The 24454-nt window shown below is 36.2% G+C and overlaps 1 protein-coding gene across 1 annotated transcript in view; it reads left to right on the top strand.

The window, feature by feature from the left end:
• The window catches only part of TRPC3 (transient receptor potential cation channel subfamily C member 3), a 102185-nt gene extending 79311 nt beyond the window's left edge, over positions 1-22874 (top strand). The window contains exons 8-12 of the mRNA XM_051964157.1: positions 731-926; positions 3500-3709; positions 9336-9419; positions 12908-12983; positions 17361-22874. Of these exons, the coding sequence (XP_051820117.1) occupies positions 731-926; positions 3500-3709; positions 9336-9419; positions 12908-12983; positions 17361-17503 (709 nt within the window). The 3' untranslated portion in view covers positions 17504-22874. The remainder of the gene's footprint in view (positions 1-730; positions 927-3499; positions 3710-9335; positions 9420-12907; positions 12984-17360) is intronic.
• Positions 22875-24454: the final 1580 nt, after the last annotated feature.

Here is a 24454-nt window from a genome sequence, read left to right on the forward strand (position 1 = left end):
ACTGAAGCTCTTTCAGGCACTGAGCTGCTGCTGATAAAAGTTTTTACAAAGATCAAAAAACTATTTAGTTATGTAGAATTTATGGTAGTTATGTGGAATTTAATAAGAAAAAATATTTCAAAATTTTAAATAATTAAATTCTTTTGTAAGTTTCTAACATTTATACATAGGTACATTTATTCATATATAATGGTAGCTAGGTGATAGAATAGAATCTGACTATCACAGAGTCACAATGCTGACTCTGGAGTCAAGAAGAACTAAGTTCAAATCCAGCCTCAGACATCTATTAGGTATGTGAGTGGATAAGTCATTTCACCTCTGCCTCAGTTTTTTAACTCTAAAGTGGGGATAATAGTAGTATTGTCCTCTCAAGGTTGTCATGAAGATTAAATGTGATAATATTTGTAAAGCACAGTGCTTGGCATACAGTAGGCACTATATAAATGCTAGCTATTATAATTATTGAAGTTATTAAAACTTTAAAATTCACCAAGGTTTTTGTAACATCCTGTATAATCTCATTTTTTTCTCATAGCAATTATAGCACCTATCCTAGGAGGTATGTGCTTTTATTATTTCCATTTACAGATGAGGAGGGCAGGAGAAACAGGCTAAACGAAAAGTTCAGAACTTGTGGAATTGAGTTTTACAGTTTTTCCACTGTCTAATTGAGCTCCTTGTATCAAGAATAGTTCACTGATCATTGTGATCTTCCTTCTTTTAACAGTGTGGAAGAAAGCTTCAAGACTTTGTTTTGGTCCATATTTGGATTATCTGAAGTGACATCCGTGGTGCTCAAGTATGACCACAAATTCATTGAAAATATTGGTTATGTTCTATATGGAATATACAACGTCACTATGGTTGTGGTCCTTTTGAACATGCTGATTGCAATGATTAATAGCTCTTACCAGGAAATTGAGGTAAGTCTTGAGGGCAGTCCCTCCATATTTTTTCAGGACATTCTAATAATGTGATAATTGTGGGGATGGAGGGTTCCTTAGACAGGCCCCTTATTTTACAAATAAGGAATCTAAGGTCCAGAGAGGTGAAAAAATTCACACTCCCTTACTCCCCCCATCCTCCTCTCTACCTCTGCACAGGTGAAACAGGAAGTAAAGTGGCAGTGCTGATCCCCAGCAGATCAATCTTATACAAATCTCTACCCCACTGAAAAAGCATATATTAGGAGAGTGAATTATTGTTTACTTGCAGTGTCTGTCCCCGACTGAATGAATGAAAAGCATTTAATAAATACTTAATGTGCTAATCATGGAGGATACAAGTACAAAAGCAAGATTGTCTCTTCCCTCAAGAAGCTTATGTTTTTATAGGGGGAGAAACACATATAAAGGAGTGGAGGCCAGGGAATTAATGCTTTGGCTTGAAAAGTCACAGGGGTAGTAAGTTAAGTCCAATGGGAATCAATGGACATTCAATTTCTAGAAGCAATAATAGTATTAATATGATTACTGTTCCCAAAGCAATAGGCAAAAAACAAAAACAAACAAAACAAAACAAAATATGAGGAAGGCAACAGTACTCAGACAATAATATGGCTGGAAATGTAGAACTTCTGGATATATATGTATTACTATGGCATAGTGGGTTTGCCATACAGTTTTTAAAAAAAAAAACTGGAAAATGCATACTTTTCAACTACTTAATTTTTCCTGTATGCATTATTAAACTTATTTTTTTAATAGTCTCGAATTAGTCTTGACTGTAATGTGCTGATTTAGCTTTCTGGAGGTCTTTGGACTATTATATTTACATTATCATAGGTGTCAATCTTGTAGAATAGGTGACAGTCTTATAGAACTATCTTAAGTACTAAGAGAACTAGAGAACTATTAGTCACCATGCTAAACTCAATAACCATTGTCTTATCAATTCCACTGAATTAACACCTTGTAAGACTCCTTGTTTCAAGTACAGAGATCTGGCCCGTTACACTTGACCTTATGGTAATGTTTTGAGTCATGATGCATTCAGCACAACATCATCCACAAACAAAATAATTGGGGTACTCAATGATTTATGGGGAATCCCTCTCCTATTTGAACCTTGTATAGGGCATTCTCCATGTTATGGCCACCAACTTGGGCTACCATGTATCTTTCCATTGTATATCTTACTTGTAAATGATGGATTGGGGCTTTGTAGTGGATAGAAAGCCAGATTTGGTGGAGGGGGGGAGGGGTAGAAAGGCCTGAATTCAAATCCTGCCTCAGACAAATACTGACCATACCATCCTGGACAGATCACTTAACTTAATCCCTAAGTGCTATAGATAACTCTCTTAAGATTGTAAATTGCAGAGAAGATATTGCCCTGAATTAGTGGAGGGAGTTTTCTTACCTGAGAATTCTCATTATCAGTGAAATTCCAGCTGCAGTCCTTATCTTGATACTATTATTTTTCTACTCTATTGATAATAGAGGATTAACCAAATTTCTCTAGGGTTCCTTTTCTCTTGAGTTTTATATTACCTAACATGTAAACGAGAGATTCCTTGTTGAGGGATGACTTTTGATGATTTTGTTCTACTTAGCTGAATGCATTTTCTTTGGGTAAAAGTTGGAAAATAAGCACAGCAGGAGCTTATATTCTCTGTATTTTTTAGTCCATTGTGTCTGCTGTAGAAAAAAGCCTCTCTGCTGCCATCCCATATTTTTACTAAGGATGTCCTCAAAAACATGTCTTATAAATTCTCATAAAAATTTAATAGAGGCAAAATAATAAATAGAGGTCAATAGTAATTAATGTTATCTCATTTGCCTTTTGGGATTATAATATAAAGAAAAACTAATAAAAGATTAATAAAATAATAAATCACCTACATATTTGTATGTACTTGTATCTATCTTTTGGAAAAATCCTACTGGGTAATATTGCTCTAGACCAGGGTTTTATAGTATTTGTTGTGTTATGAACTACTTTGGCAGTCTGGAGAAGCTGCTGGAGTACTTCTTAGGATACAGTTTTTAAGTACATAAAATAAAATACTTAGGAATTGTAAATGGAACCAATTATATGTAATTGCAATTAGAAAGAAAGAGAGGAAGGGAGAAGGAAGAAAGGAAAAGGAAAAAAAAATTTTTTTGAAGACAATCTCCATACATCACTCAGGTTAGAAGTACATTAGTTGAATCTCACACTGATCAACTAGGAGGCTTTGATCTACTCTATTTGGCCCTCATTAGGAAGATGACTAGTTTTCTCTCCACTCTTCCCCATATTGGTTTCCAGCATAATACAAATACCCAATTTCTAAATGGCTTATGCCCATTGCAGCTCAGAACTCCAGAATCCAAGCAGTCCATTAACTTCAGCCCTGCCAATATGTAGGAATTAAAAGCGCCCAGTGACAACCAATTACATTGCAATACAGTTATAAAATAAGTTCATGAACCTCATGGTTAAGAACTTCTGCTCTAAAGTATTTAGTTTAAAACATCAGCTGGTGTCTCTTTTTTTCCCCTATGTGATACAGGATGACAGTGATGTTGAATGGAAGTTCGCTCGCTCAAAACTTTGGTTATCTTACTTTGATGATGGAAAAACATTACCCCCACCCTTCAGTCTGGTGCCCAGTCCCAAATCCTTTATTTATCTCATCATGCGGATTGTTAATTTTTCCAAGTGCAGGAGGAGAAGACTGCAGAAGGATATAGAAATGGGAATGGGTAACTCCAAATCCAGGGTAGGTACTGAAGACTTCTCCAGGCCTCAAATAAATGTGTTGTCTCCCCATCATTGTCCTTTGTTATTTGTAGACTATTTTCTACTTGTGAAGTTGAAAGGTGTTGGAATTCTTCATGGACTCTGATAGAATAAGCCATATTTTAGTATTATTCTAAGGCTTTTAGAGAAAACTTACATGCTTTTAATTAAAACTTCACCTAATTCATTGGAGGCCAAAAAAAAAAAAAAAAAAAAAAGGTCCACCTAAGTAGATAATATAAATTTTGCTTTTTTTTTTCATATTTCATGTTTCTATCATTCAAAGTTTCAAGCTAAATTCTTTAGGTATGACTTAAACCTTTTTTTACTTATTTTATCTGGCGTAGAAACAACTGACCATTTCCCATTTTTTATTCTTGAGAAGCTTTAGCTCCTCACTCCCCAAAACCCACAAACAATCTCTTTTCAAGGCTAAATAATCTGAATTTCTTTAGGAATAGATATATCAATGAATGCAAATATAGGAAGAATTGAAACCAGGCTCATAGTTTTCTTGCATCTAGTTTCAGTTACTATTTAAAGGTACTGAATTAGCCCAATGAAACATTGGGGATCAAAATGGAATGGGTAAGATTGATGAAACTGCCATGTTCCATAGTGAAAACTTATTTTTAAAAAATTGGTAGAGAAGTATAATTAACTCAATAGGTTCAGGATGGATTTTAGAATCTTAAAAAAGGAAGTGTATACATACACCGCCCCCCCCCCCCCAATATGGGCTTTTTTTTTTAAACATTATATTGTGAGAGATTATTTTTCTCTTTTATTTAATAACTAGCTATTATATCAAAGCCATTGTTTTTCTGTTTTTCTACTTCCTCATCGAGAAATCGACCAGTGTGGAAAATCTTGGGCAAAGACTTACCCAGGCTAAGATCTAATCAAAGACAGCAAAAGAAATTCTAAGTTTATGTGAATGAATGGATTCTTGCTCATTGTGTTTACTCAGATTTGGGAAAATATAAATTCTCCCTTTTGTCAGATAGGTGATATGGAAGTTGATAAGACTCTTTAGTGTGTATCCAAGTTACTTGTCCCAAGACTCTCATTTGAACTGCCCACATTCGTAATTCTTTATAATATTCACCTTATTGTTAACCAATCAGAGTTCATTGCTACTCTCAGGTCACTGACTCTTCCAAAGGCATGTAAGCATTGGGAGGGCTCCATGAGGGGTCTTTGGCATTCAAGAGTGTCACTGACCTCTTTTATTATTAAAATACAAGCATTATTAATAAAATGATTAATTACTCAGAAATTATGTCTATCAAGCTTTTAAAATATCATAAGAGAAAAAGGAAATTAAAAGAAGGAATGGGATTATTGATTGGAGTGCATATGCCATGATAACTGATAGCAGAGCTGCTGCAGTCTTATTTCTGTTTTCTTTGCCAAGAAGAGAATGATATCTGTCTGAATTTGATAAGAAAAAATGATTAGAAGGGAGTTCCTACGTAAAATAAATAAGGCAATAATAAGAGGATATTTGCCCTTGGGAAATTCAAATCAACTGACCCAGATGAGCTACATCATGCAAAGGGAAACTAGGACAAGGTACCACAGAACCAGGGAAGGGCACATGTTGTCCTGATTTTCAAAAAAGAAAAGAGCACAAAGTTTGCAAACTCTGAGCCAATGAACTTGATTTTGATTTCTAGGAAAATTATTGAACATAGTCATTAAAGAGATAGCTATTGAATCTCCAGAAAGGTTAGCAGTAATTCTAGATGGCTGTTCCTTTCCAGATCAGGTCAGGTCAGACTAATCTTTCTTTTTTTTTTTTTTTTAACAAAGTAACTGCATTGGCTGATCAGAGGAATGCCAAAATATAGTTTACCTAGATTTTAGCAGAGCATTTATAGGGCATATCATACTATTTTTAGAGCAAAGATAGATGTAGAATTAAAGGTAATATGGTTAGATAGATTTGATAGTAGTTGAAGGACTAAACTCAAAAAGTCATCATTAGTGGCTCAGTTAGCTTGGCAGGAAACCTCCAGTGGAATGCCCCAGGGATCTGTGCTTGACTCTGGGAAGTTAAAAAAAAATTTTTTTTACAGTGACTGAAATAAAGGGATATGTAGTATACTTATCAGCTTTGCAGAAGACACAAAACTGGGAAAGGTAGCTAACAAACTGAAAAACAATCAAGAGCCATAAAAATCCAAAAGATCTAAATCACTGAGCTGAATTCAGGGGTTGCTCATAAATGTTTAACAATCAGCTCGCCTAAAAACATGACACACTTTTAAATTAAAACTGTAGTATTAGCATTTCCTCCATCATTTTCTGAAGTTTAGACAATCAACAAGATAAATTATGCCCTGATTTGTATCATTTGCCTATTTTTAAGATATAAATGCTCACACTGAAAATTTAAGTTAGCTCACTTTAAGCACAAATCAAACAAAATGAAATTCATTGGGGATAAATATAAAATATAAAATATAAAATCTTCAATGTGAAAGTCCTCAAAATATTCAACTGTAAAATTAAAAAAAAAAACAATCAAAACCACAAATACAGGCTAACACAAGGATAATTATTAGCAGGTTTTAAGAAAAAGATGAGTTTTAGTTTAGTTTACCAAATATTTAACAATTAGCTTTCTGAAATAAAAAAGTATGACACAACTTTAATTTTCATCATTTACATTAAATCTAGAGAATCAACAAAAGAGCCTCAATTTGTAATAGTATTGTAGTATTTTGCCTAATCCCAAAGTGAAATTCTTATGCTCAAAATCTAACAATCACTCTTGTAGGTTCAAGCTGGTTTCAAAACATCCCTGCTTATGTTAACAATATCCTCTTGTAGGAATCCTCTAGAGATTTTCATCTCTCTGACAGGTCCTAGTACGAAAAGATCTTGTATTTTATGGCCCTTAGGTACCAGATGGCAAACTGGACTTCTGAAAGGATCACATGCTAATTGTCACCCTGGTTACCATTGGAATGAAGTAGAGGTTGTCATAAGGTCATGGAATCATAGATTTAGAGAATATAGAGACCATCCATTCCAACCTTATACCCTTTTAGATCTGTTGCTGGAAGGGACTTAAGAAAACATCTCAGTTCTACCCTTTTTTCTTTAGAGATAAAGAGGCTGAGATAACCAGGGAGGTTAATGAATGACATGCCCCAAGCCCAAATCCAGGTCCTCTGATTCCAAATCCCAAAGTCTTTCCATGGTCCCATACTGCCTTTCTCTAAAGAAATATTCATTATCTGGGATTTACTCCATTTAAAAATAAGACTTGCCATAATCCAGACCTGTTGGGGGCTGAACCTGACTTCCTTTTTAACTGCTGGATTGTATCAATTTATTTTTTGAAATTTTCAGCTTTAGAACCAGGAAGACTTGGTTTCAAGTCCTGTCTCTGACACGTATGGCTCTGGCTGAGTTCTCTCTATGCTCTTGGCAATTTTCTTAAGATTATAGTTACAAAGAAGGTGATCTGCCTTGGTATGGGGAATTTCCTCATCCCAGAGTCCAGTCCCAATCTCCTATCCCTTCCTAATGAGAAAACTGACAAACCCCAAAAAGAGGTAGCAGTTGGTTACTGCAGCCCGAATCTCAAATCCAGATGGTGTTTGGATAACTCAACTCCCAGTAGCAAGCAAGCATCACAGCCCAGAAGGTGCACCACTGGGCTCTATTTTAAGGTGCACAGCTGGTACCCATGCCACTGCTCTCTTAGAGGAGAATAACTTGTCTCAGGCAGGACTCCTACAAATAGAAGAGAAGTTGAGCCCTTTCAAGCCCCTTCTCAGGGACTTCCCAGCCAAAATAAACCAAGTTGAAAACTTGCCATTCACATTTTCTAGCTTTTTAACAGTGAGCTGTGTTCTCCTCCTTTTCTAATTCTCTTCACAGATGCTGATTCTTTCCCTATCACTCCAAAATTCTTGAAGGGGGGAGGGAGAATTTTGTTTTGTGACCTTAAAAGATCTCTTTTGCACAACTGTGGAGGTAACCTTGGTCCATAGACTGACCCTAACCTCTTGTGGAAAGCAACAAAATACCTCCTTATATAGTGATCTGACCAGAAGCATGGGGAAGAATTGTCTGAAGGACCCATGATTTCACTGGCATAAGGATGAGGAAACTGTAGGAATATTGGGTGCCATCTTCTCTGCAACTTGGAAAGTTAGCTAGATAGAGCACTGAGGTCTTAAATGACTTGCCAAGAGTCACAAAGCCAAGAAGTACCAGAAATTACACTCAAATCCAGGTCTTATTAGGTTCTAAAACTGCCTAGCTATCCATTACTCCATCCTGATGTACTTTAGACAACAGTGAAAAAATATGCTTTGAGGATTCTCTCATAACAATTCCAATTTCTCCTACCCTGGCACCCAACCACCCCTCAAATGCTCACCCATTACCCCTCCTTTGATGATCTTATTGTCATCTGATGGTTAAATGAATTGTGTTACATTTTGAATACTGATGCCCAGGTGTGAGCTTCAAATACCTTATGATACAATTCTCTCTTATTCAAAAAGGAATCTTTCAGATCCAAACAAATGAAGCTGTAATGGTAGAAAGTCAGTAGTAATGTTGATATTTTTGAATGGAAGGTCCTTCCTGGTGCACCTTCCCACTCCTCTGCCTACATGGGAAGGAAGGTTAGCCTTGTTCTTGTGTGTATCACTTATTCATTAATGGAGTGCTTGATTATGATTGTCAACTGTTCCCACCCACTCAAATTTTCAATATTGAACACTTTTAGCCTACTTCTTAAAGTTCTAATTAAGTATCTAGGAAGATGTTTTACATCAGTCTATCTGTCAAAGGGGCTTTCATTGGTGGGAAATTCAATTTAGGTCATTACAACATGCCTTGATTAAATGTCTATTATGTGGATTAGATACTGGGGATACAAAACCAAAACCAAAAGATATATTGCCCTCGAGGATGTTATATTCTAATGAAAAAAAAAAGTTCTTCATTTCATAAATAGAAATACTTCAGGAAACAACAGATCCATTCTTAGGTAGTACTCACCCAAGGAAGCACTTGAACAATTTTCCGGAGTATACAGAGAGGCATAAGAAAGAAGAAAAAAGTTTTTTAATATGGACAATATGTTTAATAAGTTTTATATATTTAAGTCACTCAACATTTTAAAGAACAGGGATATTGAGTTTATAATAATAATAGTAATAACTAGCATTTATATAACATTTTCTATGTACCAGGCACTTTGCTAAATGTTTTACAAATATTATTTCATTTATCTCATAATTTTTTATTATTCTCATTTTACAGTTGAGGAAATTCAGGCAAAAAGAGGTTAAGTGAGTTGTCCAGAATTATACAGGGAGTAAGTATCTAAGGCTGGGTTTTTTACTTAGGTTGTCCTGTCTCCAGGCTCAAAGTCTATCCACTGTACCACTTAGCTGTCTCAAAATACTTCTGCAAAACACCTTCAATTATTATTCCTAAAACACATTTGAGAAGAATGCTACCCCCAGACTTGAAACTCCAGAAATACCAGGGAGAAAACAAAAAAGTAGATGGTAGTTTTGATTTCCAATGAATGTATTCTCATTTACTAGGTTAATTGTATTTTTTCCTAGTTAAACCTCTTCACTCAGTCTAACTCCAGAGTTTTTGAATCACACAGTTTTAACAGCATTCTCAATCAGCCAACACGCTATCAGGTAAGCGCTTATTGGGCATGTATATACATGTATGTGTACATCTGTAATTGTGTGTGTTTGTGAGTGGAAATCCATTTTTCATTTGTGCTGTGAATTTTAGAATTGGAAAGGACTTTAGAGACCCTCTGTTCAATATGAAGATTCAAAAGAAACTTCAGAACATTCAAAGTCAAGAATGGTTATGGTTTAGAATGAATGGGTTCATGTTGGGCTACAGAAAAACAGTACAAATTTGATGGCTAACCATGTTAACCTCATGGACAAGATACAGATAAGTTTGACACCTGGACTGGATTTATAAATGTTTTGCCTTTGGGCATCTCTTTACCCCCCAAATTATGTCCATTCTTTGAGAATTTGTCTTCTTTAGTGCCACCTTGAAGGAAGAAGTGGGGAAAGGGTGAAGAGAGAGAGGGGCAAAACTATTTATTAAGCAACTATTTTGTGCCAGATACTGTGCTAATCACTTTAGAATTATTATCCCATTTGATCTTCACAATAACCTACCTGAGAAGTAGATGCTATTATTATTTGAAATTTTCAGATCAAGAAATCAAGGCAGACAGCAGTGATGTGCCTTGTCCAGGGTCACACAGCTAGAAAGTGTCTGAGATTGGATTTGAACTTAGGTCTTTCTGATGCCAAATCCAGTACCCTATCCACTGTACCACCTTGCTGCCTTGAAATGATATTGTATATTTTGCATTTTCTATTGGGTGAGACATATGAAAGCTGCTTTCAAACTTAAGGAAGGATATGTGAGGGCACCCAGAGTAAAGCATGGTTTTTTCCCCTCAAGTTGATCATTATAGTTTCCAAATCTTTAGCTGTTTCTGGTGGTGATCCAGCCCCAAGATGAGGAGGAAGGGGATGGGGAAATGAGGATGACTAACTGGTTTCAATGGTTGTAAAATACAGTGCTGGAATGGGGGGTGGAGGACTTCTTTTCACACTGTCTCCTGGTGAAGCTGACTTTGATGTTTAAATATTCCGCTATAAACTGAAATAAGGAATATATTATTGCCAAAGGCAAACATCTGAAGACTGATTTAACATTAGCCATGTGCTTTGGAAGCTGCCCAGGTGCCAAGTGTCACGAAGCTGGCCCAATCCTGACTAATAAGCTCCCCATACTCTGCTCATTGTATCTTGTATCCTCTCTCTCTTTGATATCTTTGCAAATTTCCCTCTCTTCATTCTCCTCTCATTCTCTCATTTCTCTCCAAGCTCCCAGGCCCTTGGACCAGGCATTGTCCCTAACTCCTTCCTTCTCTTCCTGGGGTGATCACCTGCAGACACAGCACCTAGGTTCTGCTCTTTCCTTCCTGCCTCAAGCCCCAGCTCATGACCTTAAGCAATAGGGATGTACCAGCCTATTGGAATCCAAATAGACATTCCACCAAAGCTATTAAATAGATTCTATAGGACTTTTAAGACTTGCAGAGTATACATATATATATATGTTGATTTATTTTGTCCACACAACAATGAGGTCAAATAGATGCCCATTTTGTAGATATGGTAGGGCTAAGAGGATAAGTAATGTGTCCAAGGTCATACAGCTAGGAAGAATCTGAGAGAGGATTTGTCTAGATCTCCAATTCCTATATTCACCTAGTGATATCAGCAATATGTTGATTTTTGTTTTTGTTTTTTACAGAAGGAAGGAGAGAAAGAGAGAGAGACAGAGACAGAGACAGAGACAGAGACAGAAATACCGAAAGAGAAAGAAAGAAAAAGAGAGGAAGGAGAGAGAGGGGGGAAGGAGAAAGGGAAATGAGAGAAAAGGACAGAACAGAGTAAAAAGAGAGGAAGAGAGCAAAAAGAAGTAGAGAGAGGAGAGGAGGAAAAGGAAAGTGGTGGAAAAGAAGAGAAATGAAGAAAAAAAGGGATAGAAAGAGAAGAAAAGAAAGAAAAGATAGATAGCCAAGAGAGGATAGAAAGAGGAGACAAAAGAGAGAAGAAATGGAGGGACACAGGAGAGAAGCAGAAGAGATAGAGAAAAGAGAAGAAAGAAAAAAGAAAAAAAGGGTGGGGTAGTAAGAGAAAGGAAGGAAGGAAGAGTGGAGAGAGAGGATGGCGAAAGAAAGAAACCAAGTACTTATTAATTACCTACTATGTACCAGCTAAGCAATTTACAAATATTACCTCATTTGAGCTTCCCACCAACCGTAGGAGATGCTATTGTTATCCCCATTTCACAGTGTAGGAGAGATATAGGCAGGGTCAGTCACACAGCTAGCAAGTTCTTGGAGCTCAGTTTTAACTCAGATTTTTCTGACTTTAGGCCCGATACTGAAAAGAGGAAATAAAGAGAGGGGAGAAAAAGGAAGGAAAGAGAAGAAAAAGGTAGAAGAGAGATGAGAAGGGGAAGGAGAGGGAAAGAGAAAGGAAAGAAAGCTAAACAGACAAAGAGATTCCTCACAATATTCTTTAACATGAAATGTTATGAATTGTGAACTCCCAGAAAATTGACTTTTAAATGTCCATTCTGAATTAGGCCTTTTGCTTCTTCTGCACCCCCCCAACAGACGAGATCCAAAGTAATACACCTGGAGATATTGGGGCCTGATACTGTTTATGCAGATTATTGCCATCTAGCCCCATTCTTAGACTGAGTACTCTGTGACTTGCTACTAATATACTATTGGAGAGGGAATGGGTGCTTTAAATGTCATGGTGGAAACAGAAAAGTTGTGAGGGAGAAATTTCAACTGTCCAATGATGAGACCTCAGACACCAAACTTCACTGGAGGAAAGATAATTCAGTTTTATTTGGTGATAACTGGTTTCTGACTATTTTGGTCACCACCCTGGGAGGTAGTATAACAGTCTGGGTAATGCAAATGTCATTATCCCTATTTTCTACATGAAGAACTGATGTCCAGTGATATTTGAGGATTTGCCCACAATTCCCTGTGGAGCTCAAGTCTTATTTATAATTCATTAATTCTCTTAATTAGACAGTCAAGGGGCATGCTTCAGTCTCATGATGGGTCAGAGTCTCACAGTGCCTAGAGATGTCATAGGCCACTTCAAAGAGGAGTCTATGGGGCTGGGGGTTCTAGGAAATGATTCATTACTTATTTGGGAAGACGAAGTCAAAATTCAAAATCAATAATTTGATGGATTGTCTAGCTAATTGCAGCAGAAACATAGTATTCAAAGTTGGACTTAGACTCTTATGTGAATCATCTTTCTGATTTTATTAAAGAGGCAGAAGCTCTGAGCAGGTAAGGAGTTTTTCCAGGATCAAATAGGAAGAAAGGAGCAGAACCCAGAACCTTTATTCCATATCCCCTTTCCTCCCTAAAGCTGTCCAGGTCCCAGTGGCTGTCTGGGTCCTTCTATTGCAACAGAGTCAATTCAAGGCATTTTTTTCTCTCATGGCATGTTTTACTTGCAGGTGCATAGGACTCTTGGAAGAGTAAGTTGTGGACTTTTTCCATATATATAAACAGGGGTGTAATTATGTCTTCTTTCTGCAGCAAATAATGAAAAGGCTCATAAAGCGTTATGTTCTGAAAGCCCAGGTAGACAAGGAGAATGATGAAGTCAATGAAGGTGAGTGGCCCTCAGAGGAGAAGTTTTTTTTTTTTACCAAGGGTTTCACCAAACATGGAAGACAGCATCTCTTAGTGGGGGGGGAGAGGCAGAGAGAGAAGAAAGGAGAAAGAGGAGAAGAGAGAGAAAGAGAGGAAGAAGGGAGAAAGTGAGAAAGAGAGAAAAAGAGAGAGGAGAGAAAAAGAGAAAGAGGAAGAGAGCATGAAGAAGGAAGGGAAAGGAAGAGAGAAGGAGAGGGAAAGGGAAAGGTAGAGAAAGAGGGAGGGAGAGAGGGAGAGAAAAAGAGGAACAGAGGGAGAGAAAGAAGGAGGAAGGGAGAAAGGAAGAGATGGAGATGGTAAGAGAGGGCGGGAGAGAGGAAAAAAGAGAGAAGGAAGAAAGAAGAGAGACAGAGAAGGAGGGGGGAAGGAAGCCCTTTGGGCATCTTAAAATATTACAGAAATTCGATTTATGATTATTTGGGTTAAGTCTTTCTTATAATTCAAGGACAGCTGAGCAAGCTGTGGCGTGTTTTTCAAGTGTCTGAGCAGAGCCATAAATAGAGCTTTTTGTGCCTGGGGAAAAGAGAGCAAGGATGAAGGGTCGAGAAGAGGGGAGGCCAGGGGACGGAATGTGAACAGTGAGTGAAAGGAAACTTTCTGTCTGGTGTCCTGGAATAAAGTCCTAGATATGACTTAAAGCATAAATGGTATACTAGACTTGGGACTAGGAAGACCTGAGTTCAAATTCTACCTCAGAAAATTACTGGCTCTGTCACTCTAGGAAAATCATTTCCCCTCTCTAATTTTCTCAACTGTAAAATGAAGGACTAGATGGTAATGACCTTTCAGATCCCTTCCAGCTCTCAGTCTAGGATTTTAGAGATCCTATGATGGCTCTGTGACTAAGAACCACCTAATTCCCATTTGGTGAAAGCAAAGGATTCCTGGGCAGGAGCACCAACAGGATATTTCTTATCTGTCTTTACAAGTCTTTTCCTACCCTGATGGACCGTTAATCCTCCCAACATTGGTTAGGCAGAAGGCTAGTTGTGCCAAGTTCTGGTTAATAATCACATGGAAACATGTATAATTGTCCACTTAGAAAGTAATGATGGAGCTCAGATAGACCCTGTATCTGGTAGCCCAGTGGTAATTCCCTTCATATAAAACTAGGTTAAGAATGCATGCAATCTTCTTTTTCTTTTCTTTTCTTTTCTTTTTATTTTTCAAACTACATGCATAGATAGTTTTCAACATTCACCCTTGCAAAACTTTGTGTTCCAAATTTTTTTCTCCCTCTCTTCTTCCCCCTCCCTTCCCTAGATGGCAAGTAATCCAATATATGCTAAACATATACAATTCTTCTATCAAAGTGATTTCCTTAAAGCACAGGTCCAGCCACCTCATTCCCTTATCAGGAAATTTTAATAACTCCCTATGGGTTTCAGGGTCAAATTCAAAATGGCCTATTTGATATTCAAAGCCAAGTCCTTCACAACCCAATCCCCTCCTACCTTATTCCCCAATATGTACTCTTTTTAAAAATTTCATTTTTAAAATAATAGCTTTGTATTTTCAAAATACATGCAAAGATAGTTTTCAACATTCATCTTTGTCAAACCTTGTGCTCCAAATTTTTCTCCTTCCCTTCTCTCCACCTCTTCCCTTAGATGTCAAGTAATCTAATATATATTAAACATATATGTGCTATCTTCTAAAAGTTGCCATCTGGGTGACGCTGAGCAGGTCACTTGATTTGTAGATGCCTCTGTTTCCTTTTGACGAGCTTGGGGCTGTGTTGTAAGACTTATTCCTGTAAGATTTAACTCTGTCCCTCTAAGTCTTATAACACTTGGCTCTTCTCCTCAGCTTCTCCTTTGGGGCTGTGAAGGTCATGAAGGGTTCAAATGCTACTTGGGCTCACTGCCAACTATCAGAGATGGCACTGCTTTAATCTTCCCTGGCAAGTGGAGAAAGAACAAGTATTTTCTGTAAAAATATATGGGCCAGAAAGTGTTTTGGAATCTATTATTAATACAGGATTTTTTTTTTGATTTGACTAATTCCAATTGACAAACTCTTTGTTTGTTTATTAAGAGCTATCATTAGGGTTTTCTTTTGGAAGCCATTTTCTTTAGCAATAATAATCATATCTAATATATGGCAATTTGAGGTTTATGAAGTGATTTACATTGATTAACTCATTAAATTCTCACAACAATCTTATATGGCAGGTATTGGAGGCTTTGTGATCCCATTTTACAGATGAGGAAAATAAGTCTACCAGGTTAAATAACTTGTGTAGAGTCACACAGCTTGTAAGGGTTAGAGGTGGGATCTGTATCCAAATCTTTTTTGACTCCAAATCTAGTAAGCTGCCCTTTAGAGAAAAGTTTCTTAACCATATTTCTGTCCTGGACTCTGTAGCAATTTGACAAAATCAATAAATATCTTCTCAGTATAATGTTTTAAATGTATAAAACAGAAAACAGAGAATTACAAATAAAAGCAAAGATTACTTGAAAATAAAAATGTAATTTTTTTCTTATCCAAATTCATGGATTCCTGAAATCTATCCAAATCTACCTTTCAAGAGTTTAAGAATCCAAGGGTAATGCTCCCTTCTTTAGGGGTTAGTCACATTTGGGGACTTGGTCCTTTTCTTCATTGCCTTGTTTGCTGTGGTCACTAACTATTTAAGAACTTTCTTATTACTGAGCTGTTTTCTACACCAGGAGATGGAATGGTGGAACCAAGATTGCAGCACATCCCAGCACTCACAGTCATCACAGTTGGCACTTAATGATGGAGCACTTAATAGTCACACAACATTAGATATGAGTCATCACTTGTTGAGTCTCCCAACATCCCAAATAATATTATTTTCAGTCAGGATCCTGAGAAGAAACTTACCCCAAATTACATAGCTAATACGAGGCAGAGACAAATGTGGAAATTAGAACCATATTCTTCAATATTAGTAGAAAAAAGGAAATCATTTCATAAACTCATTTAAATATTGATTAATGACTCCAAAGTCAAAAATTTCTCACCAAGAGCCTGGTGCTAAGTTCCTTCATTTGTAGATGAAGGATACATGCTATATTTTAAAAGATTAGAAAGTCATGGTAAATTGTGTTAAAATAATGTATTTTTCAGACTATTCTGTAACTTTATAGATTATTCTATAACTAAAAAGGCAAGCTGATTTAGTAGTACCTTGCCAAGAAAATCACTGAATTTAAGACCCATATCTGCCTTGTTGAAAAGTCTTATTTTTATAAGGGAGATCTGAGTGATAGCTGATGGGTAACTTACATTAGAAGTGTCAAACTTAGCCACGAAACTCCCCAACTAGATTAAAATGTAATTGGAAAAGGTTTAACAAAATAAAAATTAAAATACAACACAGCATAGATAATGCTTATTTAAGGTTTTGCTAAGAACCTCATTTGGGTCACAGAGTCAATTCTACTGACTGATAACAACAAAGTCAATTTGCCCAGCAAGGATTGCTTCTCTTTGAGTTTGACACCTCTACTTTACATCATCATTTGAGAGTGAACCATATTTTGGGCAATGAGCCAGCCATCTATGGCAGGCATCATGGTGCTAACTGTCATTGGTGGGAGGCCACTTAATAGACAAGGCAGCCCACTGCTGTGCTAAGGAACCTGCAGATAATGATTGCCTGTTTTATTGCTTTTAACAACCTGTGCCTCTGGCCCCTGGTTCACCATCATATTTCTTGTTATTTCTCTGGTACAGACATTTACGGAATGGTCAACTTGTCTGCTTGCCATTCCCTCGATGGGTTTGTAAATGTCATTCCTTTTTTCTGGAGTGACTTCTTCCTCTTTTCCCATCTCCTGCTCTGAAACTTGCTCAGAATGGTCCAATTTAGGAAGGCATTTGATAAATCCATATTGAATCCAACTAGGTTCATAGGCTTTTAGCTTTAGCACTGCAAGTGAGTCTATTGGAAACTGAAGCCCAGGGAGTTAAACTTAGTTATTCAAGGTCATATAACTATGAGGTAACAGAGTTGGAGTTTGAGTACAGGTTGACTAATTCCAAATCCAGAAGTTTTTCAATTACTCATAGTGTTTATTTACTCAAGCTGGAAAACCCTTTGGGTACAAAAGGCAATCAGAGTGGATTTACTATGTCTGCCTCTTACCTAAAAAGACCAATGGTATTACACCTTCTTACACATAATCATGGATATGGGAGGCATTCTTGCTTTGTATCAGAAAAGAAGGTATTGGAAAAGACAGCTTCTAAGGTTCCTCAGACTTATTTGCACTCAACAGATTTTACAAATTCTTTTCCAACTCAATGAACAAGAAATCAAAAGTGTTTTTTTTTTTACAATATTTTCTCACAAATGCTACAGGTGAACTGAAAGAAATAAAACAAGACATTTCAAGTCTGCGCTATGAACTTTTGGAAGACAAGTCCCAAGCAACAGAAGAGTTAGCAGTTCTGATCCATAAACTCACAGAGAAACTAAATCCCAGCATGCTGAGGTGTGAATGACTCAAGAGCCTGGGATCTGTTGTTGACTATAGCACAAACACAGGCAATAATATTTCTAACAGCTATTTGGTGGGGGGGAAGACTATGTCAATTTTTCATATAAATTGCCTTTATTATGTGAATCTTTCCTTGAAAGCTAAGACTTTGAGACCTGTTAGTTCAATCCATCAACAAAATAATTTTATTCTAATTGTCTGTGCTCTTTTTACCTTTTTAAAAAAATAAGAGAATTTTACAAAAAAGTCTAGTTATAGAGGGCTAATCAGGGATCAGCTGGATGAAGGTAGAGGGAGGTAAGCAGAGGTTTGACATTTTGGTTGGATCTCCCTTAAGAAGATGTAGACTTGTCTATTGTGTGATGTTGTAGAAAGAGTATTTAGATATATTTTGAATCACAGGACCTTGGGTTGAATCCTGTTTCATCCATTTACTATAGTTGTGATTTAAGGCCATTCAATTTCCCTCTCTCAGTTTCTTCATCTGTAAAATAGGGGAGTGAGAAGAGATGACCTCCACGATCCTTGCCAGTTGAAAAAAATCTATGGTAATCAATTAGATCATGATGATTTTATTGAGAAGACTGAAAACATCTCCAGAGCTTAAGTACTTGCAAGTTATTGAGGTCCTCTGATTAAGAGTGATTAAATTTTTTGGGTACAATTAGATTGATTCAGGCTATGAATTTGAGCTACCTCTCTGTATTAGTAGGCACAAAAGGACCACTTGGTCTGAGTGTAGGTCTTCTGAGAGATCCAGAGATAGTTCAAATCAGAGAGGTGAGAGCAGATTAATAACCCTGAGTAGGAGTGGGAGTGCAGAGTTAAAACTTCAAAGACTCCCCAGGAACCAATCTTCCTTCCTCACAGTCACAGGGATGGCATCTATAGAGTACCATCCAACCTCAGAAGACCTCCTCTGTCCCATCATGGAGGTATTAATGGACATTTTCACATTCATATGGAAAACCAAAATCTTGAACCAAGGCTCACTTCCTTATAAATTCATCAAGTTGATCAGCCTCTCCTAATCAACTCTCTATAATACATTAAACTATCATGGATTGATCATTTTCCTTTATTTACAACTGACCCTTGATCATTTACACTAATTGGTTGACCAGAAAAAGAAATTGTCTAAACCACATCTTCCCTTGCAGCAAATAGTCCAAAAAGATTTCTTTGGAGAACTGTTGAAGAATAAATACACATTTGAATATACATCTATATGAATATATATATATATGTTTGAATATACATATATATTCAAATAGGGCTCAGGGATAATTGCTGAGACTTTTTTTTGGTTCTGAAATTATCAATGTTGCCTTTGAGCCATGAGCTTTGAGTCAAGAGCTTGATAGCAAGAAGATGTATTGTATTGTCCAAAGCAATGAACATTATTTTGTGCTTTATTTATATATCTGCATATCCATGATGTATATTGTGTCCTTTCAGTCTAAGATTCTCTTTATCTTTCTCAAGTTAATTTGAATTTAGTCCCAAGGGCATTTTCGCAGGACAGAGACTTTAAATTCTCTGCCAGGCTGAAACCTTCTTGCAGGTTTCTCATTGTTGCTTCTCATGTTTAGCAGCTCAATGTAATAGTCACACTTAGTGAACTTTGAGTTTTTTATGTTTTTTTTTTATGTAAAGAAATCATGCACCAAAATGAAGAGTAACAAAAGAAAAGTCCCAAGAGCTGTATAGACATAGCTAGATTCTTGTCTGGGAAGTTTTGGGAATGCTGCATAAATGTGACTAGATACTTGTATGGCCAGCAGATGTCCCCAAGGAGAGCAGATTGGTTAAGGAAAACTTTCTCCCTTCTAATAGAATGGGACAAGTCTTAATCTCCCAGATTATTCTTGCTTCTGCCTATAAATCTTGTGTATAGAGATTACCTTTCCAATGGCCGATCCCTCTTTCCCCCTCCTCATCTCTGAAAACTTATTGGGGAAGAAAGTTAAAAATTGCCCAATCTGCTTTTAAACAGAATTTCCAGGAATAAAGAGATAAACTCCCAATTTTAGCTCAGGGCAATGGCTCACAGGTTCTCATAGTTGTCCTTTCCCCCCTATTATTTTTAGGAAATTATTAATGAAAATTATTAATAAAAACAAAAATCAGATCCTTCTGGTTAGAGTTACAGGTTAGTTGTCAGATAACCTGTAAAAATATTTTTATTCAAACAGTTACTTAGTCCTCCTAATCTTCATACCTAAATAAAAACAGAAGCATTTTTAAATTGTGCTTGATCTAAAGTAAACCAGAGTTGAAGTGCTAATAAATAAGGGATAGCTTAACAAAAGTTAAAAAAAAAAAAAAGATTTTAGGATTTACATCTTGAGTCTTTTAGATAGAAAAGGAAGGGGGGAGGCAAAAAAGGAATTCACTAAAAATTTGGGTTTCCTCAGAAAAGCCCAATCTCATTCTCCCTAGAAGGAGTCTTATGAAATATCCAGATCTGTAAGCAAGAGATATCAGAAACTTAGTGCTTGTAAGTCCTCATGCCAAACATTCTCCATTGCTGCTGCTACTGCAACCACCTGCTTTTTGTCTCCAGTATAGGTAATTGAGATTTTGTGGACCAACCTAACCCTGCCCTTCTAAAATCCCTTCCAGTCCAAAATTGTGTAATTCATCCTGTCTCTTTTCAAGTAAGCAGGGAAATCTGTCTATGAAATACTCAATTGTATCCCAATGATCTCTTATACTTGCCTGATGATCATGGGCAATTCTATCTCTAGGGGAACATCTGTGTCCATCACTGCCAACTCCTACTGAGAAATGTTTTCATCTTACCAAATCATTCTAGTCCATCTTTTTCTGGTTTTGGTTCTATATCTGCAATTTAATCTCTGTAGAGAACTCTTTATTGTGTCAGAGGCAAATCTTCACCCCAGGTCTTTTCAACTTCAAAGCTGGTTCTCTATCTACTATGTCACACTGCCTCTTCAACTACAATATAAAAACCAGCACATTTGTATTTGAAGTCTATTGGAATGCATTTGAATACTCCTACAATGCCTCAAACTCAAATATAGGAAGGCCATCATAAAAGATGGAGATTATATTTCTATTTGCCACAAAAGAAAAGAAATAGGAACAATATGTGAAGATAAAAGGGTTGCAGAGAGTTAGATTTGGGTCCTATATTAGGAATGACTTTCTAGCATCCTGGGCTGCCCCAGCATGGAGTGTGCTGTCTCATAAAGCAATGGATTTTTCCTTTTGTTATTGGAGATCTTCAAAATTCTATAAAGAATTGAGTTTCAAGCCAATAAGGCATTGTAGCACAAGGATTTGTACTTACCAAATGATTCAGCAAAAAGCAGGGAAAGACTCAAAGGGACTTCTACCAGCTAGTTTAAATCACTTAGAGATTTATATCCTGAATCATGAGTCTGTCCTGTTTCCCCCTCCCCTAATCCCCTCCCCCCCAAGCTGTTCCCATAGCACTTCGTTAGGAATGTAAATTGTATATTTTTTTTCTTAGTACATTCAGATGAAAAAGCCCTGCTTGAGTGGTAGAGCTAAATACAGCTTCCTCAATTCAGTGGCATCTGGAGATGCTCGTAATTTTCCAAGTGATATATTTTACAATTTCTACCTTGAGCATTTTGTTTCCGTTGCCATTAGGGGGAAAGAATCCCTTTATGCTATACCAATAGCATATTCATTCTAAATAGCTTTCCAAATTTCACATGTATTTTACAGTTAAATATTTGATGTGAAGCCTCTGGTGTTAATAAAAGACTGAATATTTTTCTAGTGTTATGTGTTAATATGCCCTTATATTGACTGTGACAAAACTATGAACTTTCGGTACTATTTAAATCCAGAAATCTCTTGCTCTGTAGTCGAGACAGGTCCTAGCACAAAAAAAGAAATGCCTTTAGCAACCTACAATAGATTGATTATAAGGTAATTAAGAACAAAGGCAGTCTTTTGCCTCCTTTTTTTTTTTTTTTTTAAACCATTCTTTCTGTTTAGCAACAGTCCCTGGCATGTTAGGTGCTTAATAAATGTTTATTGGGCAGCTAGGTGGTGCAGTGGATAGAGCACCAGGCCTAGAATCAGGAAGACCTCAATTAAAATCTGACCTAAGACTCTTACAAGCTGTGTAACTCTGGGCAAGTCACTTAACCCTGTTTGCCTCAGTTTCCTCATCTGTAAAATGAGCTGGAGAAGGAAATAGCAAACCACTCCAGTATTTCTGCCATGAAAACCCCAAATGGGGTAACAGAAAGTGGGACATAACATGACTTAATAACAACAAATATTAAGGATCTGAATATAAGTTCCTGGTGGGCTAAGGGCAAAAATATCCAGGGACCAAGAAGTTACTTCTTTCTTCCTTCTGGCCAGTCTATCAGCATAAGCAGTATAAAACAGTGAAGCTGTGCCCCACTGAGTCAATGTTCTATCTTTAGTGAATATCTTCTCCCTTCTATGAATAAATTAACCTTCCTTTAGTGATTTCCAAATGATCTACAAGTGTTTCACTGCCTAAGCTCAAATCTGAGCTACTGGATTCTCCTGAATCAGAGCTTGGCTTATTAAACAGTATTAAAAGTGAAAAAGGAGAATCCACAACAAAGGAAGAGAAAGGAGATTATTAGAACCTATTTTCTTCAATCATGTACTTAAAAAAATCTTTTAATACTGGAACATTTACAAAAATATAAAATACCTTGATTCATAGAATAAGAAATCTATTGTTTAAATAACAGTCTCAGAAAAAGAAATTGGAAAAACCATAAATGCATTCTCTTCCCCCCAAAAAAAACCCTCCCCAAACAGATGGATTTAAAAGTAAATTCTATTAAACATTTTTTCTTTAAATGTTTTTTTTTAAATAGAAATTTTTAAATCATTTTTTAAAAATAGAAAAAGATTAAGTTATACAAAATTCCTTCATGGATAGTCTTTATATTTAAACCAGGAAGAGGCAAAACAAAGGTAGAAAACTAGATTGATATTCATAATGAAAATTGATGCAAAAAATTAGTAAAGAGGTTATAGGAATATATTTAAAATAATATAAGCTATGACCAAGCTGTATTTATACCAGGGTGGTACTAAATTGGGAAAAACTGCCAGGTTATAAGTAGATTTGTATGTTATAGCACAACCATGAGACATTACAGATTGATACAGAATCTAGATTTAAAAGATCACATAACAAATTTAGAGAAATAGGGAAAGAGATACCTTTTACTGCTATGTATTAAAAAAATGACTTTTGAGCAAGTAAGAGGGATAGAGAGACAAAAAATGGACCATTTTTATTGCATAAAATTGAAAAGTTTCTGTATGCACAAACCATTATGATCAAAATTAAAAGGAACAATAAAAAAGGTTGAAATCTTTGTCACTTGTTTTTCTGATTTTTTTCACATTAAGATTTGTTTTAGTGATATGAAAATTCTGTGACAATTTTTTAATCAAGTTGTTTCCATTTAAAAATTACTGATTTAAAAAAAAAAAACTTAAAACTGCCATGAAACAAATGTCAGGAAAAAACATTCCTTTCTTTTTGAAGGTTTTACGATGCATTGTAATAATTAACCACTTTTTTACTATTAAATGCCAAAGACCAATTGAGACAAAGGGTTCTGAAACATTAATTAAGATTGAATGGCTGTTGTACAAAATATCCTTTTAGCCTTTGAGACTTTGGGGCAGATTTAGTGACCTGCTCCGTTCTAGCAGCCCTCTTTTCAACTGTGTTGATGATACCAGTTGTAACCATCTGCCTCAAATGATCAGGAGAAGGATCATAAGGGAAGCTCTCTACACATAGGTTTGTCTAGAAGTGTGCCAACAATGGTAGCACCAGCATATTTCAGGAATATAGGGACTTTTTCCCAGCTTTTACCATAGCAACAATCAATCTTCTCTTTTAGTTCAGTAAACAATGTGAGTCATATGATAATCTGGAACAGAGACATATCCAGTACTGATTTGGCCTTAATAGGATAATGACCTGGGTAATGAAGCCAGCAGTGGCTCATTTTTGCTGTCACCAACAACATTACTACAATGGATATCCTTGACAGACACATTTTTTTTTTAGTAAGTAGTATTTTATTTTTTCCAATCATATGTAAATATAATTTTAAATATTCATTTTAAATTTTGAGCTCTAAATTTTTCTCCTTCCCTTCCTTCCTTTCCCTTCCCCTCCCTAAGATAGCAAGCAATCTGATATAGATTATACATGTACAATCATGTTAAACATATTTCCACATTAGACATATTGTGAAAGAAGAAACAAAATAAAAGAGAGAACCATGAAAACAAACAAAAAAAGTGAAAACAGTATGCTTCAATATGCATTCAGACAATATAGTTCTTTCTCTGGATGTGGATAGCATTTCCCATCAATAGTCTTTTAGAATTGTCTTGGATAGCTGTACTACTAAGCAGAGCTAAGTCTATCATAGTTGATCACTGGATAACATTGCTGTTACTCTGTACAATATTTTCTAGTTCTGCTTTACTTCACTCAGCATTGGTTCATGTAAGTCTTTCCAGGTTTTTTCTCAAATTCATATCCTCATCATTTTTTATAACATGATAGTATTTCATTACATTTATATATCACAATTTATTTAGCCATTCCTCAATTGATAGTCATTCCCTCAATTTCCAATTCTTTATCACCAGAAAGAGCTGCTATAAATATTTTTGTACATATATGTCTTTTTCCCTTTTTTTATCATCTCTTTGGAATACAGACCTAGTAGTATTGCTGGAGCGAAGCATAGGTACAATTTGATTAACCCTTTTAGCATAGTTCCAAATTGCTCTCCAGAATGTTTGGATCAGTTTACAACTCCACCAACAATACACCACTGACAGACACATTCTACATTATCTCCAGGCAGAGCTTCATTTAAAGCTTCATGGTTTACTTCACTTATAATGCTTATCTGAACATGGGTCA

Source organism: Antechinus flavipes, chromosome 6 (genome assembly GCF_016432865.1).
Source record: "Antechinus flavipes isolate AdamAnt ecotype Samford, QLD, Australia chromosome 6, AdamAnt_v2, whole genome shotgun sequence".
NCBI classification, from domain to species: domain Eukaryota; kingdom Metazoa; phylum Chordata; class Mammalia; order Dasyuromorphia; family Dasyuridae; genus Antechinus; species Antechinus flavipes.